At 37.6% G+C, this 19380-nt stretch overlaps 1 protein-coding gene across 1 annotated transcript; it reads left to right on the plus strand.

The window, feature by feature from the left end:
- Positions 1 to 1509: 1509 nt before the first annotated feature.
- Positions 1510 to 16354, plus strand: tns2b (tensin 2b). Its single transcript, XM_066664815.1, has 21 exons — positions 1510 to 1671; positions 2018 to 2068; positions 2462 to 2584; positions 3055 to 3119; positions 3233 to 3316; positions 4817 to 4929; positions 5089 to 5149; positions 5255 to 5330; positions 6692 to 6821; positions 7910 to 7975; positions 8115 to 8228; positions 9629 to 10963; positions 11181 to 11250; positions 11727 to 12625; positions 12776 to 13000; positions 13101 to 13178; positions 13627 to 13704; positions 14059 to 14227; positions 14383 to 14451; positions 15457 to 15486; positions 16201 to 16354. The coding sequence occupies exons 1-21, from the start codon at positions 1510 to 1512 to the stop codon at positions 16352 to 16354; spliced, it is 4152 nt and encodes a 1383-aa protein (XP_066520912.1).
- The last annotated feature ends 3026 nt before the right edge of the window (positions 16355 to 19380 follow it).

Raw genomic sequence — 19380 nt, forward strand, 5'->3', positions numbered from 1 at the left:
TCAGCAGATGTTTCTTTCTCAGAATATCTGAGTTAAATCGTGCAATACCATATCACTGACGCTGTACTAGTAGTTGGGCTGTTTGTGTGAGTATGTGCTGTTCTTTAATGGACTGGCCTCCTGTCCTGGATGTGGTTCTGCCTTGCACCTATAATTCTGGGTAGGCTCAGGACGCATGACAATGCTAAATAGGATAAAGCCATTACAGAATATAAATGAACAAATGAATGTTTTTTAGGGCCAAAACCTCATTGACAAAGTATTGTACAACAATGTCTCAGACATCAGAAAGAGTACATTTTATAACAATTTTAATATAATCACTTGCTCTAAAGTAGCTTTTAGATGCATTAAACACTTCAGAATCTGGTTCCTATCACCAAATATCTGGCTCCATTCTGGCTTTATGTATGCATTGTTCAAGAAAGCATACATTTTAGTTCTGGCCACTTGTTCAACATGAGGTCGTAGTATAGGAAATTCTGTAGTATGACTGTAGGAGGGTAGAGAACATTGAGAACATGGGCTGAAGTTGTTCAGGGCCTTCTGCTTTACAATTCAATGAGCTAGACCAGCCACTGAAGTACAGAAGTAGTACTAAAATGTTACAGTAAAGCAGTTCTATCTTTAAAGAAAGAGAGTTATAGGGTATAATCTCTCTCTGACTGTGTGAATTTTTCAGGTCTCCAGCCCCAGTGTTATTGATAACGAACAAGTGAGTAAAGCCTGACAATTCTTACTCAATCTCATATTTCTTTCTGGTAAAGCTGTCATTTTTATGCAGACATTATCAGGACTTCATGGTACAATGATATTTGGACGTATTACAAATAAATGTTGTGATTCATTAATGCAGTTTTTTGCTCACACCACGTACATGTGGAACATTTAATTCATGAAAAACAAAAAAGGAATTGGGAATGTAGTATTAAAGTAAATAACATGATAATGAGTGTGATATCAAAATTATATCAGCTGAACCGAGAAAAAAAAAAATACTGTTAAGGTATTTTTCAGAAAAATGGCTTGAATTTGGGTTAATATTTTTGTCAAGTAAGTAAGAGAAATTAACGATATTGAATTGTTGTCATATTTCTTTAATAAGGAAACAATGATTTTTACATATTTGGATAAAGGAAATGATAGCAGCATGGTAAATGGATCTATAAAGGACCAAGTTCTACTATTGTGACAAGTCTCAGAACCTTGTTTTTTTTTTTTTAACTCTATTGGACACTTTACGTAGAGAGCCAGAGCTACTGTTTGTTTTGTCTGTGAGGCATATGAGATCTTTTTTGGTCAAGTCTCACCCCCTCTGACTCCATTCCAACCTCTAACTCACTCTCTTGTTCTCTCAGTCATCCCAAGGCCAGAAGAAGGTGTCTCTCTGGTATGTATAAAACCACATAGTGAATGGATAATGGCATGCTAATTGTTGTGCACAAAGCAGATGGTATACATATGTGTTATACCTCTGTTTGTTAAAGTGTTGAGAGCACAGAGGGAGTGATGGACAGAGTGATGGAGAGCCGATATGATTTTGACCTGATTTACATCACTGAAAGAATCATCTCAGTCTTCTTCCTGCCCCACCTGAAGGAGCATCATTATCATGGCAACTTGAAGGAAGTGGCAGCCATGTTAAAATCTAAACACCAGGATAAGTTTATGGTCAGATTTGTAAGATTTTTAGTCATTGTACATTCACTTCTTATATTAACAATTATTTTATGTACAGTAATCACAAATAAATATTAAGTATTAAAAAGGTGCCCTTAAAGCTTTATATAATATTTGCAAAAATAATAATAACAATAATAATAGAGTGATAAATAAAGCCATGTAATTACCTATTTACCTTGTTGTTGTTGGTGTTTTGTCAACTATGATCTCCAATCTGGCAAATCTTCATATTCAGAATATTTGAATATTTTTTACAGTGCAATCAAACGGGGCTGTATTTTGAATAGTACATTTCCAGGGATTATATTGACATTACTCTGTTCCATGTTTTCAGGTCATCAACCTGTCTGAGAAACGCCATGACATCTGCAGATTAAACCCCAAGGTATAATCTATTTCTGTGTGTCATTACCAAGCTGACTACATGGACAGCATTTGGGTGCAATCAGTTTACTCTGTATTTGTTCATTATAGCTTTGTTATGTTTTTGTGTCTGTTGGCTAAAAACCTCTTGTTTTAACTAGCCTGCTAGCTAGCTGACTTTGTTGTAACAGTCTTCATTAGCATTATTAGCAAGCATTGGGATTGACTGATGCAAAATACAGTGACCTATTACACAGTTCTGTAAAGTTTAATAGTGATTAAAATGCTTCTTACCTACTTAGCTACATAGATAGGGAGTGGGGAGTAAGGCAGCACACCCTGCATCTCCATTCTAAACATGTATCCATTAAAGTATTTTTAAGTCCAGAGGCTGATTTTTCTGCTCTTCCCTCAGGTGGAGGAGTTTGGCTGGCCAGACCTGCATGCTCCTCCTCTGGATAAGATCTGTGCTGTGTGTAAGATCATGGAGGCCTGGTTAAACTCTGACCCATGCCATGTTGTCGTGCTGCACTGCAAGGTATCAGGACAAAGTACACCTAAACATGGCTCTTGTGCCCTTGAAAGACTAGCAACAAACCTTGTGCTAGTGGCATCTTTCATGTTATATCAAAACAGGACAGAGACAATAATTTAATGTTTCTTTGTTTTAACATGCCTAACTCACCTTAACAGCTGATGAACAAGGGTCTAGAATAGGAATCCCAGTGGTTGTTTGAAGTGTAATGGGTGACACTGCTCCCCTCCAAACAGCATAAAACAGTTTGAATCCCAGCTTAGGCACAACTTAGACACAACACTATGCCAACTGGAGTCATTTTGAAGTACTCCTAATATTACATAAGATTCATAATGTAATTCTTTACATTTCTCTGCCTGCCAAATGCGAATAAATGACTTTATTCACTCTGGATTCATGGTGACAATAATTAAAATGATGTGCTTGCAGAAGGTGAATGAATGTAATACAATTATAAATGTATTTCTCAGGGAAACAGAGGAAAAGCTGGAGTGATAGTAGCAGCTTACATGCACTACAGCAAAATCTCAGCTGGGTAAACACATACACACACACACACACACACACACGCAAACCCATATTTACTATTTTATTCAGTTTACGCATTTTTATGATTTTATACATTTTTGTCCATCTCTGTTTTTTCAGGGCAGATCAAGCTCTGACCACTGTTGCCATGAGAAAGTTCTGTGAAGACAAAATCTCACCCGCTCTTCAGCCTTCTCAAAACAGGTATATCACTAACAAGCCCAGCCTTTCATGCCTTGTCTCAGGTTTTGTACTGCTCTAATATAATTTAAACATCTTAAGGAATATATTCTTAGAAAAACTATTTGCTAAAAGTTTTTATTACAATTGTATGATGGAGGTTTAGGGCCATGGCATTGAAAGAAAAAATAAATAAGATTCCAAGAATAAAGTCAGAATTCTGAGAAATATCTTGGAATAATTCGCTGCACATATAATGGGGCAGACAGACAGTGTGTTGCTGAAGTCATACTATGGTATAGATCTCAGTTCTTTGCCATATCAGGACCCTATTTTGATTAGTATTTAAATCCTGAATTGGTGCAAGAATCCATTTATTCAGAAGATGGCAAGTAGTTTCAGTAGATACAGTTAATGATCCAGCGTGGAACTCCAGTGTGCCCACAAGGCTCCATCACATTACGAATTGTGGACTTGTACAATAAACTAAAGCAGTATGCATCACAGTCAGGGGGCTGCACTGAAGGGGTTTAGTTGACATGTCATGTGGATGCATTTAATAAATAAATCTGTTTACTTCACTGACTGCTTCTTTCACAACTCACTTTATGGTTCACAGACTGTGAGCCTGTCTGTCTACATATTATAATAAAAAATAACCCAAAACAATGTTTCTCTAAATATTCTGACTTTATTCTCAGAATTATGATGATCTTTTATTCCAAGATTATTCTCAGAATTCTGACTTTATTATCAGAATGTTTTTTTATTTTTTTCAGTGCCGCGGCCCTAAAACTCTGTCATACAATTGTCCACAACACTAGCTTTAAGGAATAGTTTGCAGAAAAATCTGACACACCTACTTTTATCTCAGAAGCCTAGAGTTTTGACATTTAATTACAGAGGTAGGGAAGATGTGGCCCATGCAGCCCTCCACTCAACCTTATGCACGCTCACAGATACAACCTAAATTTTTATTGGCTATATGAGTATGCTTTCTGCAATAGCCATTGGTTATGTAAATAAAATTAGTACATTTTACACTATCCATTCAGCCATTGAACCAGGTTGAATATGCATTTCATTCATAAACATTCCTGACTGCCCCACAATGTCTATATCCCAAAGCCACATATCTACATATTAATTTGTCACCCAGAGCGAAAACGTTTCCCCTCCCATGTTTTATGGCTTTAAATAGAAATGGACAATAGAAAAGTCTATTCAAAGACATTACAAGTCTAAATGGTCTCACTATTTCTGTCATTTTCTGGATAACAGTATTTCACTGCATGTCAGAAACCATTTATTCCAATTACTTGAGCTTACTTTACAACTTTATGTGGTTAAAGGTTTGATGATTGATGCATGTGGTATGAGTGGGATATGAGTCATTACCAATTAGTTTGAAAATTGAAGGTCACATGAAATTATATTATCTGATTACTCATATTCAATACGTATTTTACATTATACATACAAGTATATATGTCTTCCCATATATATATTTATTCTCCCTTTCAGATATATTTATTATTTTTCTGGACTTCTGACTGGCACAATCAAGATTAACAGCTCACCTCTGCTCCTGCAGCAGGTTCATATTCCAGCTCTAAACGACTACCAACCAGAAGGAGGTATACAGCATCACACGCTATATACGATATTATAAATAATGCAGGAAATAAAAGTATAAGTATATATATATATATATATATATATATATATATATATATATATATTTGTATTCATATAAATCTATCTATCTATCTCTGTCTTTTCTTTCTTATTTCCAGGCTACTCATCTTTCATAAAGATCTATCAGTGTCTGAAGTTGGTGTACACCTCAGGATTATAGTGAGTCTGCTGATTGTGTGACTGTGATTTAGCCTGGTTCTATAACTGTATGATCACTGGGTGTGACCACAATGCATGACCACTGTTTCTAAATGTGTGCTGCAGTAACATTGAAGGCTCCAGAAACAAAATACTGTGCATCAGTATTGAACCAGCTCTACTGATGAAGGGGGACATTATGGTAAGAAAGATTCTTCAGCTTTAATGTCATAAATTATGCATGTAGGTATGCAGTACATAAAAAGCATGCTGCAAAAAAACATCAGTTACAACATATTTCAGTGATTTTATTTACTGTACAAAATAATTGTATTTATGATGGTAATAACAACTGTATGGGTTTCAGCAATAGTCTTGTGTAGAAATTAGAAATTTTTATGGTTGTCCAGAATGATAAACAGATTTGTAGAGGATTCCAGAGTAACTGAAAATGCAGGCACCATGTTAGAATGAAGTTATAATAATGTAGAATCACCAGAAATGGGCACTGAGGCACAGCCAGCCACCCTATGCATGCCCTTTATTACCTATGGCCTAATAGGATTGTGGGAGACAGAACAAGCGAACACATCAGTATTTGGGCTTGGTGTATTGGGAGACTGACAGAGCCCTTATCCAACATCACTCAAGCCTTCCAGATGGTGGATAATTCTCTGCCTACTCCAGTCATCACACACCAAGCCAGAAACACATACTAACACACACATACTCCAAACAACACAGCAACACAAGCAATAATGGGTGTAGGGTGTATGAAGGATTAGCATTTTTTCCTGTGTTTGCTCCCTGCCCTTAGTGTGTGTGTGTGTGTGTGTGTGTGTGTGTGTGAGTGAGAGAGAGAGAGAGAGAGAGAGAGTGTGTGTGCGCAAGAAAATCATTGGTCACAAATGTTTATGTTCATCGCCATGGATGGGTTAAATATAGCGTGTAGCTTTTCTGACAAGGGCTTAATGAGTATCACTTCTTCTATTTTTTCTTCATTTTCAATAAAAATATGACTTAAAATATTAAATTCAAGCAGAATAAAGTACCTTCTGTTATCTAGCTCACATTTAAATTTCATTCATTCATTGTCTGTAACCGTCAATCCAGTTCAGGGTCGCAGTGTTTCCAGAGCCTACCCTGAATCACTAGGTGTGGGGCAGGAACACACCCTGGAGGAGGCACCAGTCCTTCACAAGGCAACACACTCACACCCACAGACACATTTGAATCGCCAGTCCACCTACCAACATGTGTTTTTGGACCATGAGAAGAAACACGAATTGGCAGAAACACGAAACATGAATTGGCTTCTCACAGGGTCCATAAGTGTGAATGAATGTGCGAATGCCTGTTGCTCTGTGATGGACTGGCACCCGCACCAGGGTATGAATGAATGAATTAATTATATATACCACTTTTGAAAGGTAGTGTATTGAAATACCTGAAAGAAAAAGACATATACATCCCCTATCTCCTTTGTTATTTTCTTTCATTTCTGTCCCTTTTCTCTCTACTTGGTCTCTCTCTCTCTCTCTCTCTCTCTCTCTCTCTCTCTAGATAAAGTGTTATCATTGCCATGCAGGCTTGCATGAGCGGGAGTGTGTATTCAGAGTACAGTTTCATACCTGTACAGTTCATGGAGCTCAGCTTTGGTTCGGCAAACGAGAACTGGACATTGCATGCATAGGTAAACAAAGAGATGTACAAACACACATATTCATTATATTCATATGCACAGTGATTGGGTTGCCAGTCCTAATATACAGTGCTGTTCAAATGTTGGAGGCTAACTTTCATGTATATTCTCTTGATTAAAAAACAGCAATTAAGAACTATTGTTATGACTCCTGACAGTGTGGTAATACAACCCCAATTCCAATGAAGTAGAGATGTTGTGTAAAACAGACTAGTCTAAACTGGTATTAGACGGGTAGTCTAGTCCCTAAATGGGTACTAGACTGGCCTGCCTGCCTCAATTTTAAATTGAGTGAATATTTGCAAAAAAAAAAAAAATAAATAAATAAAGCTTATTCGTTTGAGCATTAAATATCTTGTCTTTGTAGTGTAGTCAATTGAATATGGATTGAAAAGGATTTGCAAATCATTGTATTCTGTTTTTATTTATGTTTTTCTTCACTGGAATTGGGGTTGTACATAAAAAATTTTCAGTTAAAAAGTAGATTTTATTTGAAAATCAACATCTATTCTGAGAAACAATTTGAAGCCTCTGAGGTATTGCTGAAAAATAAAAATAGACAACATGCACTCTCAGTAAAAAGGTACTATACAGGAACATTTTTTTTCACTGAAGGTATAAACTGTAAATGTGCCTTTAAAAGTACAACAGTCAAGTCGTGTTCCCTAATGGTACATTACATTATCTTCTCCAGAAGGAGAGGTGAATATATATATATATATATATATATATATATATATATATATATAAGATTTCATTATAAAACTGTGAAAAAATAAAAGAACATTAATAATAATAATAATAATAATAATAATAATAATACATCCTGGAGATGAAATTGGGCACATTTAATTAACACAATTTTTAAAAACTCCCATTATAATAGAATAGCATACAACTATGTTCCCTAACTAAAGGATGGAATGTGTGTCCTTGAGGGTACCATCACAGTTTTTCTGACAGTGTAGAAGCTGTTGGGCACTGTGTAAATTTGTAATTTATTTAATCTTAAACATAAAATTCTAATGATGTTGCACTTAAATAGAGACACATATATAGTTTGTCTTCATGGTTTACAGATAAGCGGTATCCAGCTGATGCTAAAGTAGAGCTGGTGTTTTCCTCCAGTCCTGAGCAGGCAAAAGGTACCCACTGCACAACCATCCACATCCACACCATAGTGTTGTGTCAGTCACTACTGTCTACACTCACACTCTAACACACTTACCTCTGTTAAGAGTCTTATTATCAGTATTACTGTATGTGTGTTTGTGCCCTATGGAGCAGATTTTCAGCAGAATGACCCTGGGGGCAAGGTGGATTTCAGTGGTACAGATCCTGTAGTACGGTGGGACTCTTACGAAAATTTTAATCTTCATTATCAGGACAGCACAGAAGGTTTGTATTTCTACAAAGCAAAGCTCTGACTCTCACCCTTACATACGCCAAGAACAGCATTTCATTGAGACCTTGCGCAAAGTCACACAAATATTCTGTGTTTTTCTTGCTCCAAACACCTGATGATTTTATGCCGGCCTCACACTGCATGAATTTAGCTGGATTTTGACACAGTTTTGTTGTAGTTAATTCCAGCATCAGAACCCAATATGAGAGTTGGGGGCAAGGAAGTGTTGTGTAGTGTGACATAATGCCCATGACACCACAATAAAAAACCCACTTCACTCACAAATATGAGTTTCATAGCTGCTGTTGCCAGCTTGAACAAAATATGCATTTGTGAGTTAAAGGCTAAACACCACTTAATGGACCTCCATGAATATTTCACATTATTTTAGTTACTGACATATATAAGTATGAATTAAAATGAAAATAGCAGCTTAATTTGTTTTAAAACTGACAATTGTATTAAATTGACGGAAAAACCCGAGCTCGCTACGGAAATTCTTGAACGCAATCGTGACGTCACTGGTGGACAACAGCTGAAGAACGCCGCCGTAAAACACTGTTATGACAGTATCTAGCTAGCTAAATAACAAACATTATTCATGACAATAGCCTAGCAATAAGCTATCCTCAAATTTAGAGGTACCGTTATTCTTGTAAATGTGATCGAAGTCGAACTCGAATTCATCCGACACTATAAACCTCCGTAATGCAACTACGTAGCCGAGTATAATCTGAACTACTGAGTTTAACAAGTAAAGCTAACGTTAACAAACACCAACTAAAACAGGCAAAGTAAGTGTACTTACCCTGTTTACCTCAATGTATACAGAGGCTCTTGAACACCTTTCGTTGGTGTCCTTACATGCCCATATTGTTGGAAAACCGCCAGTAAAATGAGCTACAGATAACGGAGTGAGCGGATGGTCCTTTCCAAAGTGCCCGTTTAAAGTTGACAAATTTAGTCAATTTTCTGGATATTTTGGGATCTTTGGGCCATTTGTGCACAGATGTCCCACTGTACATTGAATGATTGCAGCCAAAAACAACACACCTTTTCGTCATTTTGCATTAAATTAAGTGTGACTTCTAGAGTTGTTGTCCACCATCTACGTCACAGACAAGACGCCTATTAGAGTTTCCAAACACCGTTGGAGGGGGGGGACCAACAGTCTTTTAAACCTTATTCCTTGAATTAGCAAGAAATAACATGTTTTCTGACTATCAATAAACACGAGTTAAGAACTCAAATTCCACTGTATGCAAGTACGAAAAGGAAAATCTGGAACAATTCAAGACCAGAGGGATGACTGACCTAAATACTTCTTAATACAAAAACACATATATTGGAAAATAACAGGGTTTTTATTCTTCTTTTTTGTGTGTATATATAGATATCTGTCACACACGTGGGCCACTGGATGGCAGTCTGTATGCTCAGGTGAAGAAGCGTCGTATTCCTGTTTCCAGTTCTAACAGCTGCAAAACAGAAATGGATCCTTCCACTCCCAGTCCCACCACCACCAGCACATCCCAGCCCTTCCAGCCTGTCTCGCCCAGCTCTGACTCAGGACATTCCTCCACCCCCTCTGAGCTTCTGGAAGAACCTCCCCTTCCTCCTCCCCATACAGAAACAGAAGACAAAAAGAGGGCCTTGGAGAGACAGAGTGAGAAACACAGGGACAGGGAGACAGCAATACTAGATGATGGTGACTGTCCTGCTCTCAAATTGGACAGCCCCTGCTGTGGTCGTCCATATTCTCATCCCCAAACATACTGTGTCCCTGACCTACCCAGTACACATCCTCAAAAACTCCATCCTAAACACCACACGCTTCCATGCAGCCTCACATCTTCCCCATTGCCTGTCCGAGACGTGTGTTTGTGTCAGTCAGACCTCTTGTGGGATAGAGGGCGCTGTCCACATCATACATGCCCTCAGCAATCTCGGGGTCTTTATGTTTATCCATCACAAGATATCCGCACCCACTCATCACGTCTACACACTACTCCATATTCCCACGCACACACATTACCTGCACAGACTCGCTTGTTCTGTTCTGGAGAAGCATACCCTCTCTTCCATTATTCCGCTCACTCCCATGGCCTCACCCACATTCCACCTTCTCTACCGTCACACCATTCTGTGCCCTCTAGTCCTTACCGTGAGTTACACTACAGTTCATCTCCACCCACATCTTGTACTTGCAGGGACTGTTCCCATCTGCGGGAAGACCTCAGCCTCCAGTCTTTCCGCATAAGCCAGTTAGAAAGTGTTCCTTGGTCTCGAGAGGCAGGGTTCGGATGCAGGAGGGAGGGCCCTGTGCATTGGGCTAGAGATAGAGCCATGGAGTCTCACTGGGACAAAGCTCAGGGGCCAGAGTTCTGGAGGCACAGAACAGCAGTGCCACCAATGATGTCATCTTATGGACACGAGCATTGCCATTCGGTCTCTAAACAAGATTTTGTACTGGACTACAGATCTGATCCTCCTTCCAGTTCATATCCAAGCCCCCACAGCAGTGGTTACCATAGCCCTCATCCGCCCTGTCCCTACTCCCCTCCCCAAGTCAGAGAGAGTCCTGGATATTCCTCCATGGGTCATTCTCCAAACACATCTCCCCCGGCTCTCACTCCTTCCACAAAAAGAGCCAGTGTTGAGACGCTTTCATATTCACATAGCCCAAAGGCCCCTCTAGGAGAACACAGTCTCCAGCACAACCACACAGGTATGACACATCACACTGATCACAGAAGCACTAGAAGCAGTTTTTTTTTTGTATTTTCTGTCAAATATTAACAGGCTGGATTTGGACTTAATTTTAGCTTTGAATTAGTGTGACTTAACTCTATCAATTTTTAAAAAATACATATACATTACTATATATATATATATATATATATATATATATATATATATATATATATATTTGCTTCTGTTTTCAGAGACACAAACTCCCCAGGGCGGTCTGGCAAAAGTTCACATTGACAATCTTTCTCTGCAAGCTGACAATTGGTGAGTGCAATATCAGTTATATATGGTCATATATGAAACACTCATCTGAAGCAATTTCACCATTCAGAGGCACTTGGTACTTCTACAATTACAGACTGTAGCCCACATGTTTTTCTGCATACTTTACTCAGCAAAACACACTAACACATCACCACCACATCAGTCTCACTTCAGCTCTGAAAAGATCGACCCCCAAAATCATACCTGCGCTATGGGTGTCCTGGCCATTGAGGGGCAGGGGGAAATGAGGATAAGGATGTATGCAGAGAAACAGGTGGACTACAGTCTGTAATTGTAGAACTATGGTTAATGGAGCAGATCAAATTGACAACGAGTGTAGATACAAGGTAAGTGTTCCTGATCTAGTGATTGTTCAATGTAAATGTGAGGTGCTGGACTTAGATTTGTACAAATTGATGTATATACATGTTCAACTCAGAGCTCAGTATTTACCAAAGATCCATTTTGTATTCCAGTGTAGGACATCCACTGGAGCAAGAAACTGCCCAAGGACAAGCCACACGGGGAGAACATATTCCAAGGCATGCCTCTACTGAAGGCAGTGAACCCCAGGAGGGTGAACTCATCCCAGAGTCACAGGACTGTGACACAAAGGATTCTGCTGTAATGGCATCCACGTACTCCACAAGCATCTCGAGTGAGCCTTGCCCAAATTCTGACCCGCCTTCCACACCTCTAAGAGCAGAATCCCCTGTACCTGTTGTGGAGATAAAAGAAACAACTCCAGCACAATCCCCAAGCATCAGTGGCCAAGAGATGGAACAGAAAAAGGAGGTGTTTCTCCGCCCAATCCTCAAGTCCTCCTCAACATCTCCTCGACCTTCTACTTGTCCTTCTGAGAGAAGTTCTTGCTCTGAACTCCCTTTACTGGGCAACTGTGTTGAAGGCCAGAGACTGACCCCTCTGACTGATGGAGGCTCATTCAATGAGGAGGGTAGCAGCAGTGATTTGAGAGCTCCTTCCCCAGTGCCTGATGGCTATGTCACACCTTCATTCCCCTTGGCATCACCCAGTTACCCTCTCCTCACTGTCCCTCATGTTCCCTACACAGGTTACACTGCTATTACTATTCCTGCCTCCACTCCTCAACCTCCCTTACCTGAAAAACAGAATGCCCCTTCTCTCCAGGTGCCGTCCTCTAGCACCGCCTCAGTGCTAACAAACACAGGACTCTCCACTGCTTCCCCACAGCTGCAAGTTTCCCCCTCACCCATGTCAAAGGAACTGCCTTCTTTAATCAAACACAAAGCTGTGCCCCCTAAAGGATTGGAGGAGCCAGAGAGCAGGGTCAGTTCCAAGTTTGTGCAAGATAGCTCCAAGTTTTGGTATAAGCCAGGCATCTCCCGAGATCAGGGTGAGACCAATCAACAATGATTTTCAGAAGTATAAAGCATTTTTATTAAATTATTTAACTATTTACAAGGACAAAAAACTTTTACTAAGTTAAAAATTGTATTACAAATAAGAATGACTCCAGTATCTTGCTTTGCCAATTTTATTTTAGCAATTGCAGTTCTGAAAGACAAGGAACCTGGTTGTTTCCTGATAAGAGACAGCAAATCATTCCAGGGTGCATATGGATTGGCCCTTAAAGTGGCAATACCTCCATCCCATGCAATCAACCATGGCAACAACTACAATACTCAGGAGCAGTTGGTCAGGCACTTCCTAATTGAGAGTGGCCCAAAAGGAGTCAAAATCAAAGGCTGTCAGAATGAAGCCTATTTTGGTAAGAAAGAATTTTGTCTGGGCTGTGTTGATATCAGTGCCTCCTGCTGGACAATTTCTAAAATGGGTGTTTTATGTTTTTGCATTGGGTCACTTTGTAGGCTCTCTGTCTGCTCTAGTATATCAACACTCCATCATACCAGTCTCTCTGCCCTGCACACTACGCATCCCAGATAAAGGTATGTCATTCACACACACATACATGTGCTAATACATGAATATTACCTGAATAAATTAAATTGATATATGTGATAAATGTATTTAGAGTGTAGGCTCTGAAATGGATGGATTTTTGGCGAAACTTGATATGTAAATGACATAGAATATATAAAACTTCACCGGAGTATTCTTTAAACTCTATATTTCTGTGATTTTAAGGTACCTAAATTCATCAGAGTAAATCATTTGCATGAATTACATGCATTATATTCCTCTCTCTGCCTCTTATATCCCTGGGTGAAGGTATTGCACCTTGGAATCTCCTTTGTCTGTTGGGTACTGTTAATATACAGTGAATTATAGGGATGGTGTTGTACCTTTGAAGGCACGTTAATATTATTTCCCTCCTAAGGGACAAAAATATAAAGTCAAATGCTGGGTTTGATTGTGTTGGTCTGTGTGTTTCAGATATTGTAGGAGAGTTGCAGGAACTGCATAATGGCACCAACACCAGTACAGCAGCAGACCTGCTCAAACAGGGGGCTGGTGAGTGTTAGTCCAACTGTCTGATCATCTGTTCTCATCTGCTCTGTTTTCATAGATATCACTTTGTATGTATCCAGCCCTGATTTCTCAGTGATACATGCAAATACAAAATTACATCTGTTTCTCTCAGTCACTTTTAAATGATGCCCAACTACCCATTCTTGACAGGCCTTTTTAATTAGACAACAATTAGTTCAGTATTTCTTCTGATATAATATGAGCTGCATCAGATTTTATAGATCAGTAAAACACTAATAACTAGATTGTTACTGACTCTCTAATCTCTCTCTCTCTCTCTTTGTATTTCTTTTCTTTTTCTTTCTTTTCTCTTCGGTCTCTCCGTTTCTCTCTAAGCTTGTAATGTTCTTTATTTAAATTCTGTGGACACCGAGTCTTTGACTGGCCCACAAGCCATCTCCAGGGCAATAAAATGCACACTGACTCAGGACCCCTGCCCTTCAGCAACTGTTGTCCATTTCAAAGTGTCTACACAGGGCATTACCCTTACAGACAATCAGCGCAGGTATACATTCTCTAACACGAGCACAAACACACAAAGCACAATGCATTATAGCCTCTAATTTGTAACTTGAAGCTTGTCCTTGAGGCTAAACATGACACCTTATAAGTCATCTTTGAATGTCCATCTGTTCTTCTGTCCCATCCCTTCACTCATAGGCTGTTCTTCAGGAGACATTACCCCATTCACAGTGTTACATTCAGCAGCTTGGATCCACAGGATCAAAGGTAAGCGTTCATCTCTTATTCACATAGCTGCACTATTCCTTATTAGCAAATGCTGTAATTAATGTGACAACTTGCAATACAGTTTAATTATCAACAACATGTATGATTTTTTTCATGGGTTTGTTTTAAATCCTGTGGCACCTCCATTGTTGTATTTTACACTTCATAATGTGCAACACAGTTTCAAATGGATACAGGTTTGTTCTGCAGCACGTCCATCCAACACCTATACAGATATATACTCTCAGCCATGCAGTTGTAATATTTAGACTGTAATATACATGGATCTCCCTGAAAAAGACCTTGTCAATGAGGCAACATATGTTGCTTGTAAATATGTATATTCCTGTTGGCAGTATTTCTGGACATTGTTGACCTACAGCTTCAACTGTGCATAGTACATAGTCTTAAATTGCCTATGTAGAAGCAGCAAGCAAATATGTTTGTTGACAATAGTTTATCCAAGTATTCCCATGCACATACGGTGATAACCATCACAGAATCATGCTGAGCTATAAAATGTGTTGTCTGAGGGATCAAAGGTTACAGGGATTCAGCTGTGGTTTTTCAGCCCTGCTCTTAATGCACAGAAAGTTTCCCTGAAACTTTTAATTATAGTGAATTATCGAGAGATAATATATGAAATATTTGTAATCACTTGTAATTCATTTGTAATTGAAAAACATAGTTTTTAAACCTGGGTGCTCATTTTATACATAAGCATGATCGTATCTCTGGTTTATGATAATGTATTTACAGCATTCTACAATTTTCTTACTATTTATTATTAATTAAATATTACAATATTTACTTGCTCTGCTTTCTTTTAAAATACACTGGGGTTTCTTAATGCCCATTATATTACTGATCAGATATAGATATTTGAATGCCACTGTATTGTGGCCAGTATGTATTTTTATTTGGCCAATTTTCTTGCTTGCTCAGCTTGTACATGTTGCTTGTATATGTGCGTATATTGTATATATGTGTGCATTTGTGTGCCAGGTGGACTAATGCTGAGAATAGCTCCAAAAAGTAAGTGCTTTATATGTGTCTTATGTGTTCTGTATGCTTTTTGTATTTGTGATTTTCTTGTTGCATGTCGGTTGTCCAGCACATGAAGTTACTTTGATGGTTGTGGTCTAAGATGAATTTCCCATACAAGCTTCCCAGACTTAACTGTTAAACTAAAGTGCAGTAAAAAGTGAATTGTTTTTTTTTTGGCATGCACTTTCCATGATACTAATCTGGTGGCTGTAAGCTATCCTATAAAGCTAAGCTATAAATTATCCCTATAATTCCCGTACAAAAAAAAGCAAAAAAAAAAAAAAACAACCAAAAAAACAACGCTGAAGAAATAGCCAGCAAACACGGCTGATTATAATTAGATCAAGAGAAAAAAGTGTTGTTTTTTTTTGTTTTTTTTTTTCCCTTTTTTTTTTTTAATGGGACATAAAATGTCCTTAAGAATTGGCGGTGCTGCCTTCTACATGGCACTGTTTGGCACGCGTTTTTTGGGTAAGTCTCCTAACAGTCCATTAAGTCCTCTGTAAAATTAATAAAATTCACTTGGTTTAAGAATATATGTTAAAAAATGTGAATGGATTATTTTGCAGTAACAGCACATTTATAATCATCAAGGTTATTCACATTCATCAAGTATCAAAGATCATCTTTTTCCTTATTTTCACCACCACTGTTTTTCTCTCTCTTACCCTCTTCCTCTTTTGTGTGTGTGTGTTTGTGTAGAATGTTTGGTTTTGTAGCTCGCCGCAGTGGTAGTGGAATGGGAAATGTGTGTCATCTGTTTGCTGAGCTTGACCCAGAACAGCCTGCCACTGCTATTGTCAATTTCATCAATAAAGTCATGCTGGGACCACAACAGCTACTGCTGCGAAAGTGAGAAGAGAAGAGAAGAGAAGAGAAGAGAAGAGAAGAGAAGAGAAGAGAAGAGAGAAATTATTTTTATTGCAAGTTAACTTCTGTTGTTAATTTAGTTTTTTAAATTATAATAATGTCATATAATTTTCCTTTAGAAAATGAATGTGTATTTGTTTTAAGTTCTGGCAATTCAGCTCAGAGAGGAAATTCAAAGCCAGTCTAATAAAGAATGCTAATATTAAGAAGAGCTGTAAGTGAATAGTGTGCTGAAGGTACAGAAAAGTTTGTGACAGGTGGGTACTTGGTGAGAATGAAAGAAGGAATGGAAAGGACTGTTAAATTCTTAAATGGGAAGTTTACAAGTGAGTTATTTGAATGAAATAACATGCTGGAAGGCAGTAGAACAGTTGGTCAATGTGATAAATCTATGATGGTTTAAATGAAAGTCTAATTTCTGGTAGGAAATGGTGAAATTAGTTGACTCAGTGTCTTTCCTCTTTTTAAGGAGTGAAATTTTATTTATTTTACTGGTCAATGGGATAAATGACGTTACTAGTGTTTCATGATTCCCATAAGTGCAGAAATGTGGATGTTGTCTGGTGTTCTTTAACACCACTCCACTGTTCCTTGCAATCTAAACAATTCATAATCTTCCTTAGTGCTTTGTTGATTCATATCCAAAGCAGCTGAATTAGTGTATCTAATTTCAAGTCCAGTTTCAAAATATATCCAAATGTAAGCTTCTAAAAGCGTTTCAGTAAATTATTTTTAAGACTCTAAGTAGTTCTTTCGAAAGTAGGAAAAAAATAACTTGGTAAATTATAAGACCTTAGCTGTTTGGAGGCATTGCTTTAGGTTAGAGCATTAGCATCTGCAATTTTATAATTAAATATCTCCATGAAAACAAATTTACAGAAGTAGGCAAAACATTCTTATTTTGTATTGTAATATAATGTAAAGATATTTCATTCCAAGCTATTTCTATTGGGAATATATTATGAAAAATTACAACAATGTAAACAACAACTGCTGTGCTTAAAATTAAATAAGATACAGCAGCAATATAATTCACAAATTATTATTATTATTGTTGTTGTTGTTGATGTTGTTATTGCTGTGATTTTGTGTGTATACATACATATTTCCATTATAGAATGTCTTATAAATAAATGTCTTTATGTAAAAAGAGTGTATCCTTGATAGCACATTCTATGTACACTGTATGTTTGTGTGAATAAAATAAATCATATTTTGCTCTCTGATGAGTATTTCTATGAGATTTTACTGAACACAGTATGTTTGAGATAAAGTATATCTAATATCAAGGGGAGCTACATTACTTTATTCTACATTTCATTTCTTTCCATTTTTGTTTTGTACAGTCAGTTTGTGATTGTGATAGAATTGCCAGAAAGATATTGTACTGTTTAATTGTATGAGATAATATATTTATATTATAATAATAATATAATATATTTTACAACTGAAGTTTTTCTCATGCTAAATTTGGAATGAAAGAATAAATAAAAGACATTTTTTGAACATGCTTTTTGAATATACATAATGTTGACATATTTGTTAGCCTATCTTCAGCTGTAGTGTAGCACGGTAGTGGAGTGGTGTGTTGTGGTTCCTAGGGTGGTGTGTTGAGTCAGTGTCTGTGAGACGTTTGGTGTGTTCTGCCCATGTCTGTGTGGGTTTCCTCTGCACAGTAAACTCACTAGTGTTAAATCAACACTATTAGTGTTAAATTAACACTGAGAGTGTTGACAAGTTTACATTTTTACACTAATGGTGTTGATTTAACACTGGTGAATTTGCTGTGTGGGTGCTGTGGCTTCGTCCCGCAGTCCAAACACAAGCTGGTAGGTAGATGGGCTGTTTGAAAGTGTCCACAAGGTGGGTGAGAGTGACTGGTTTAGTGTGTAATGCCCTGTGATGGATTGGTTCTCTGTCCAGAGTGTGTTCCTGCTTTGTGCCCAATGATTTCATGTAGGCACCTGAAGAGCATACATCAGTTACAGTAAATGAGTGAATTAAAGGGCAGTTGTGTCCTGTTTTTTTTCCTAATTATTTCCCTTTGCACTTTTCTTATGCAAATATTAACACAGTGTCATCAGGTATATCTCCTGAATAACAATGAATAACTTAATTCCTTAATGCGTTTTGGCAGAAAAGTCAAAGCAGTTATGTCATCAACTTTTGAGAAGTTATATTATTTCTAAATCATCTTCAATCAGTTTCAACAAAACATAGACCAATTATATGTGCCATCAGTAACGTGAAATATATGTTATGGTACATAATAAACTCATTCAGCCTTAACTTCCCAAAACATTATCAAATCACAATATTCATTTTTGGGAAGAAAATTGACCATTCTTACAGTATATTAGTCAAACATGTATTATCAGCATTTTTATTGTAAGAGAAACTAAAGCCATAAACTACATAAACAAGAATTGGAAAAAGTGTAGTTAAAATTAAATGCAGCAATGAACAGCATGACCACAAGTCCAAATAACATCTTTTTGTGTGTGTGTGTGTGTGTGCCTTCTTATTCCCTGTATTCACAAATTCCGCTGTACACTGAGTACACAGTGAATACGTATTTGTCCCTAATCTAAATAACATTCAAAATAAGCAGTATTATTTTTCCATGTGACAGGCTCAGTGCTTTCAACTTTGAGATAAATGTGAGGGAACATGAGAAACAACTAAGACTGAATTTTGAGCTGTAGTAATGGCAAAGCATAGATGCACTGAATATTGAAAACAGTTTTACTATGTTTACTTGCTCAAGTAAGTAAAAAAATTAAACTATGTCTCTGACTTTTGCAAAGGTCTGTACATCCAAAAGTGTAATGCTCATTCGTTGCAATGACTGCATTTCCCAATGATTCAGCCACATTCCCATTCTAGAAGCAATTGTTCATGAATGAGTTCAATTTGCCATGTCTCAATTAAAAGTATGACATTTTTCACAACTGTAATACCATACTTTCATTGTATTAACTGAAATTCCTATTTGTTCAGTGAGACTGATGA

Source organism: Hoplias malabaricus, chromosome 3 (assembly GCF_029633855.1).
Source record: "Hoplias malabaricus isolate fHopMal1 chromosome 3, fHopMal1.hap1, whole genome shotgun sequence".
NCBI classification, from domain to species: domain Eukaryota; kingdom Metazoa; phylum Chordata; class Actinopteri; order Characiformes; family Erythrinidae; genus Hoplias; species Hoplias malabaricus.

Excerpts from the sequence above, each read along its gene's own strand:
- tns2b (XM_066664815.1), top strand. The coding sequence starts at position 1,510 with ATGGACAGAGTGATGGAGAGCCGATATGATTTTGACCTGATTTACATC. Across the intron at positions 5,150-5,254 it reads GTGTACACCTCAGGATTATA|TAACATTGAAGGCTCCAGAA; the intron begins GTGAGTCTGCTG and ends TGTGTGCTGCAG. Across the intron at positions 12,626-12,775 it reads AGGCATCTCCCGAGATCAGG|CAATTGCAGTTCTGAAAGAC; the intron begins GTGAGACCAATC and ends ATTTTATTTTAG.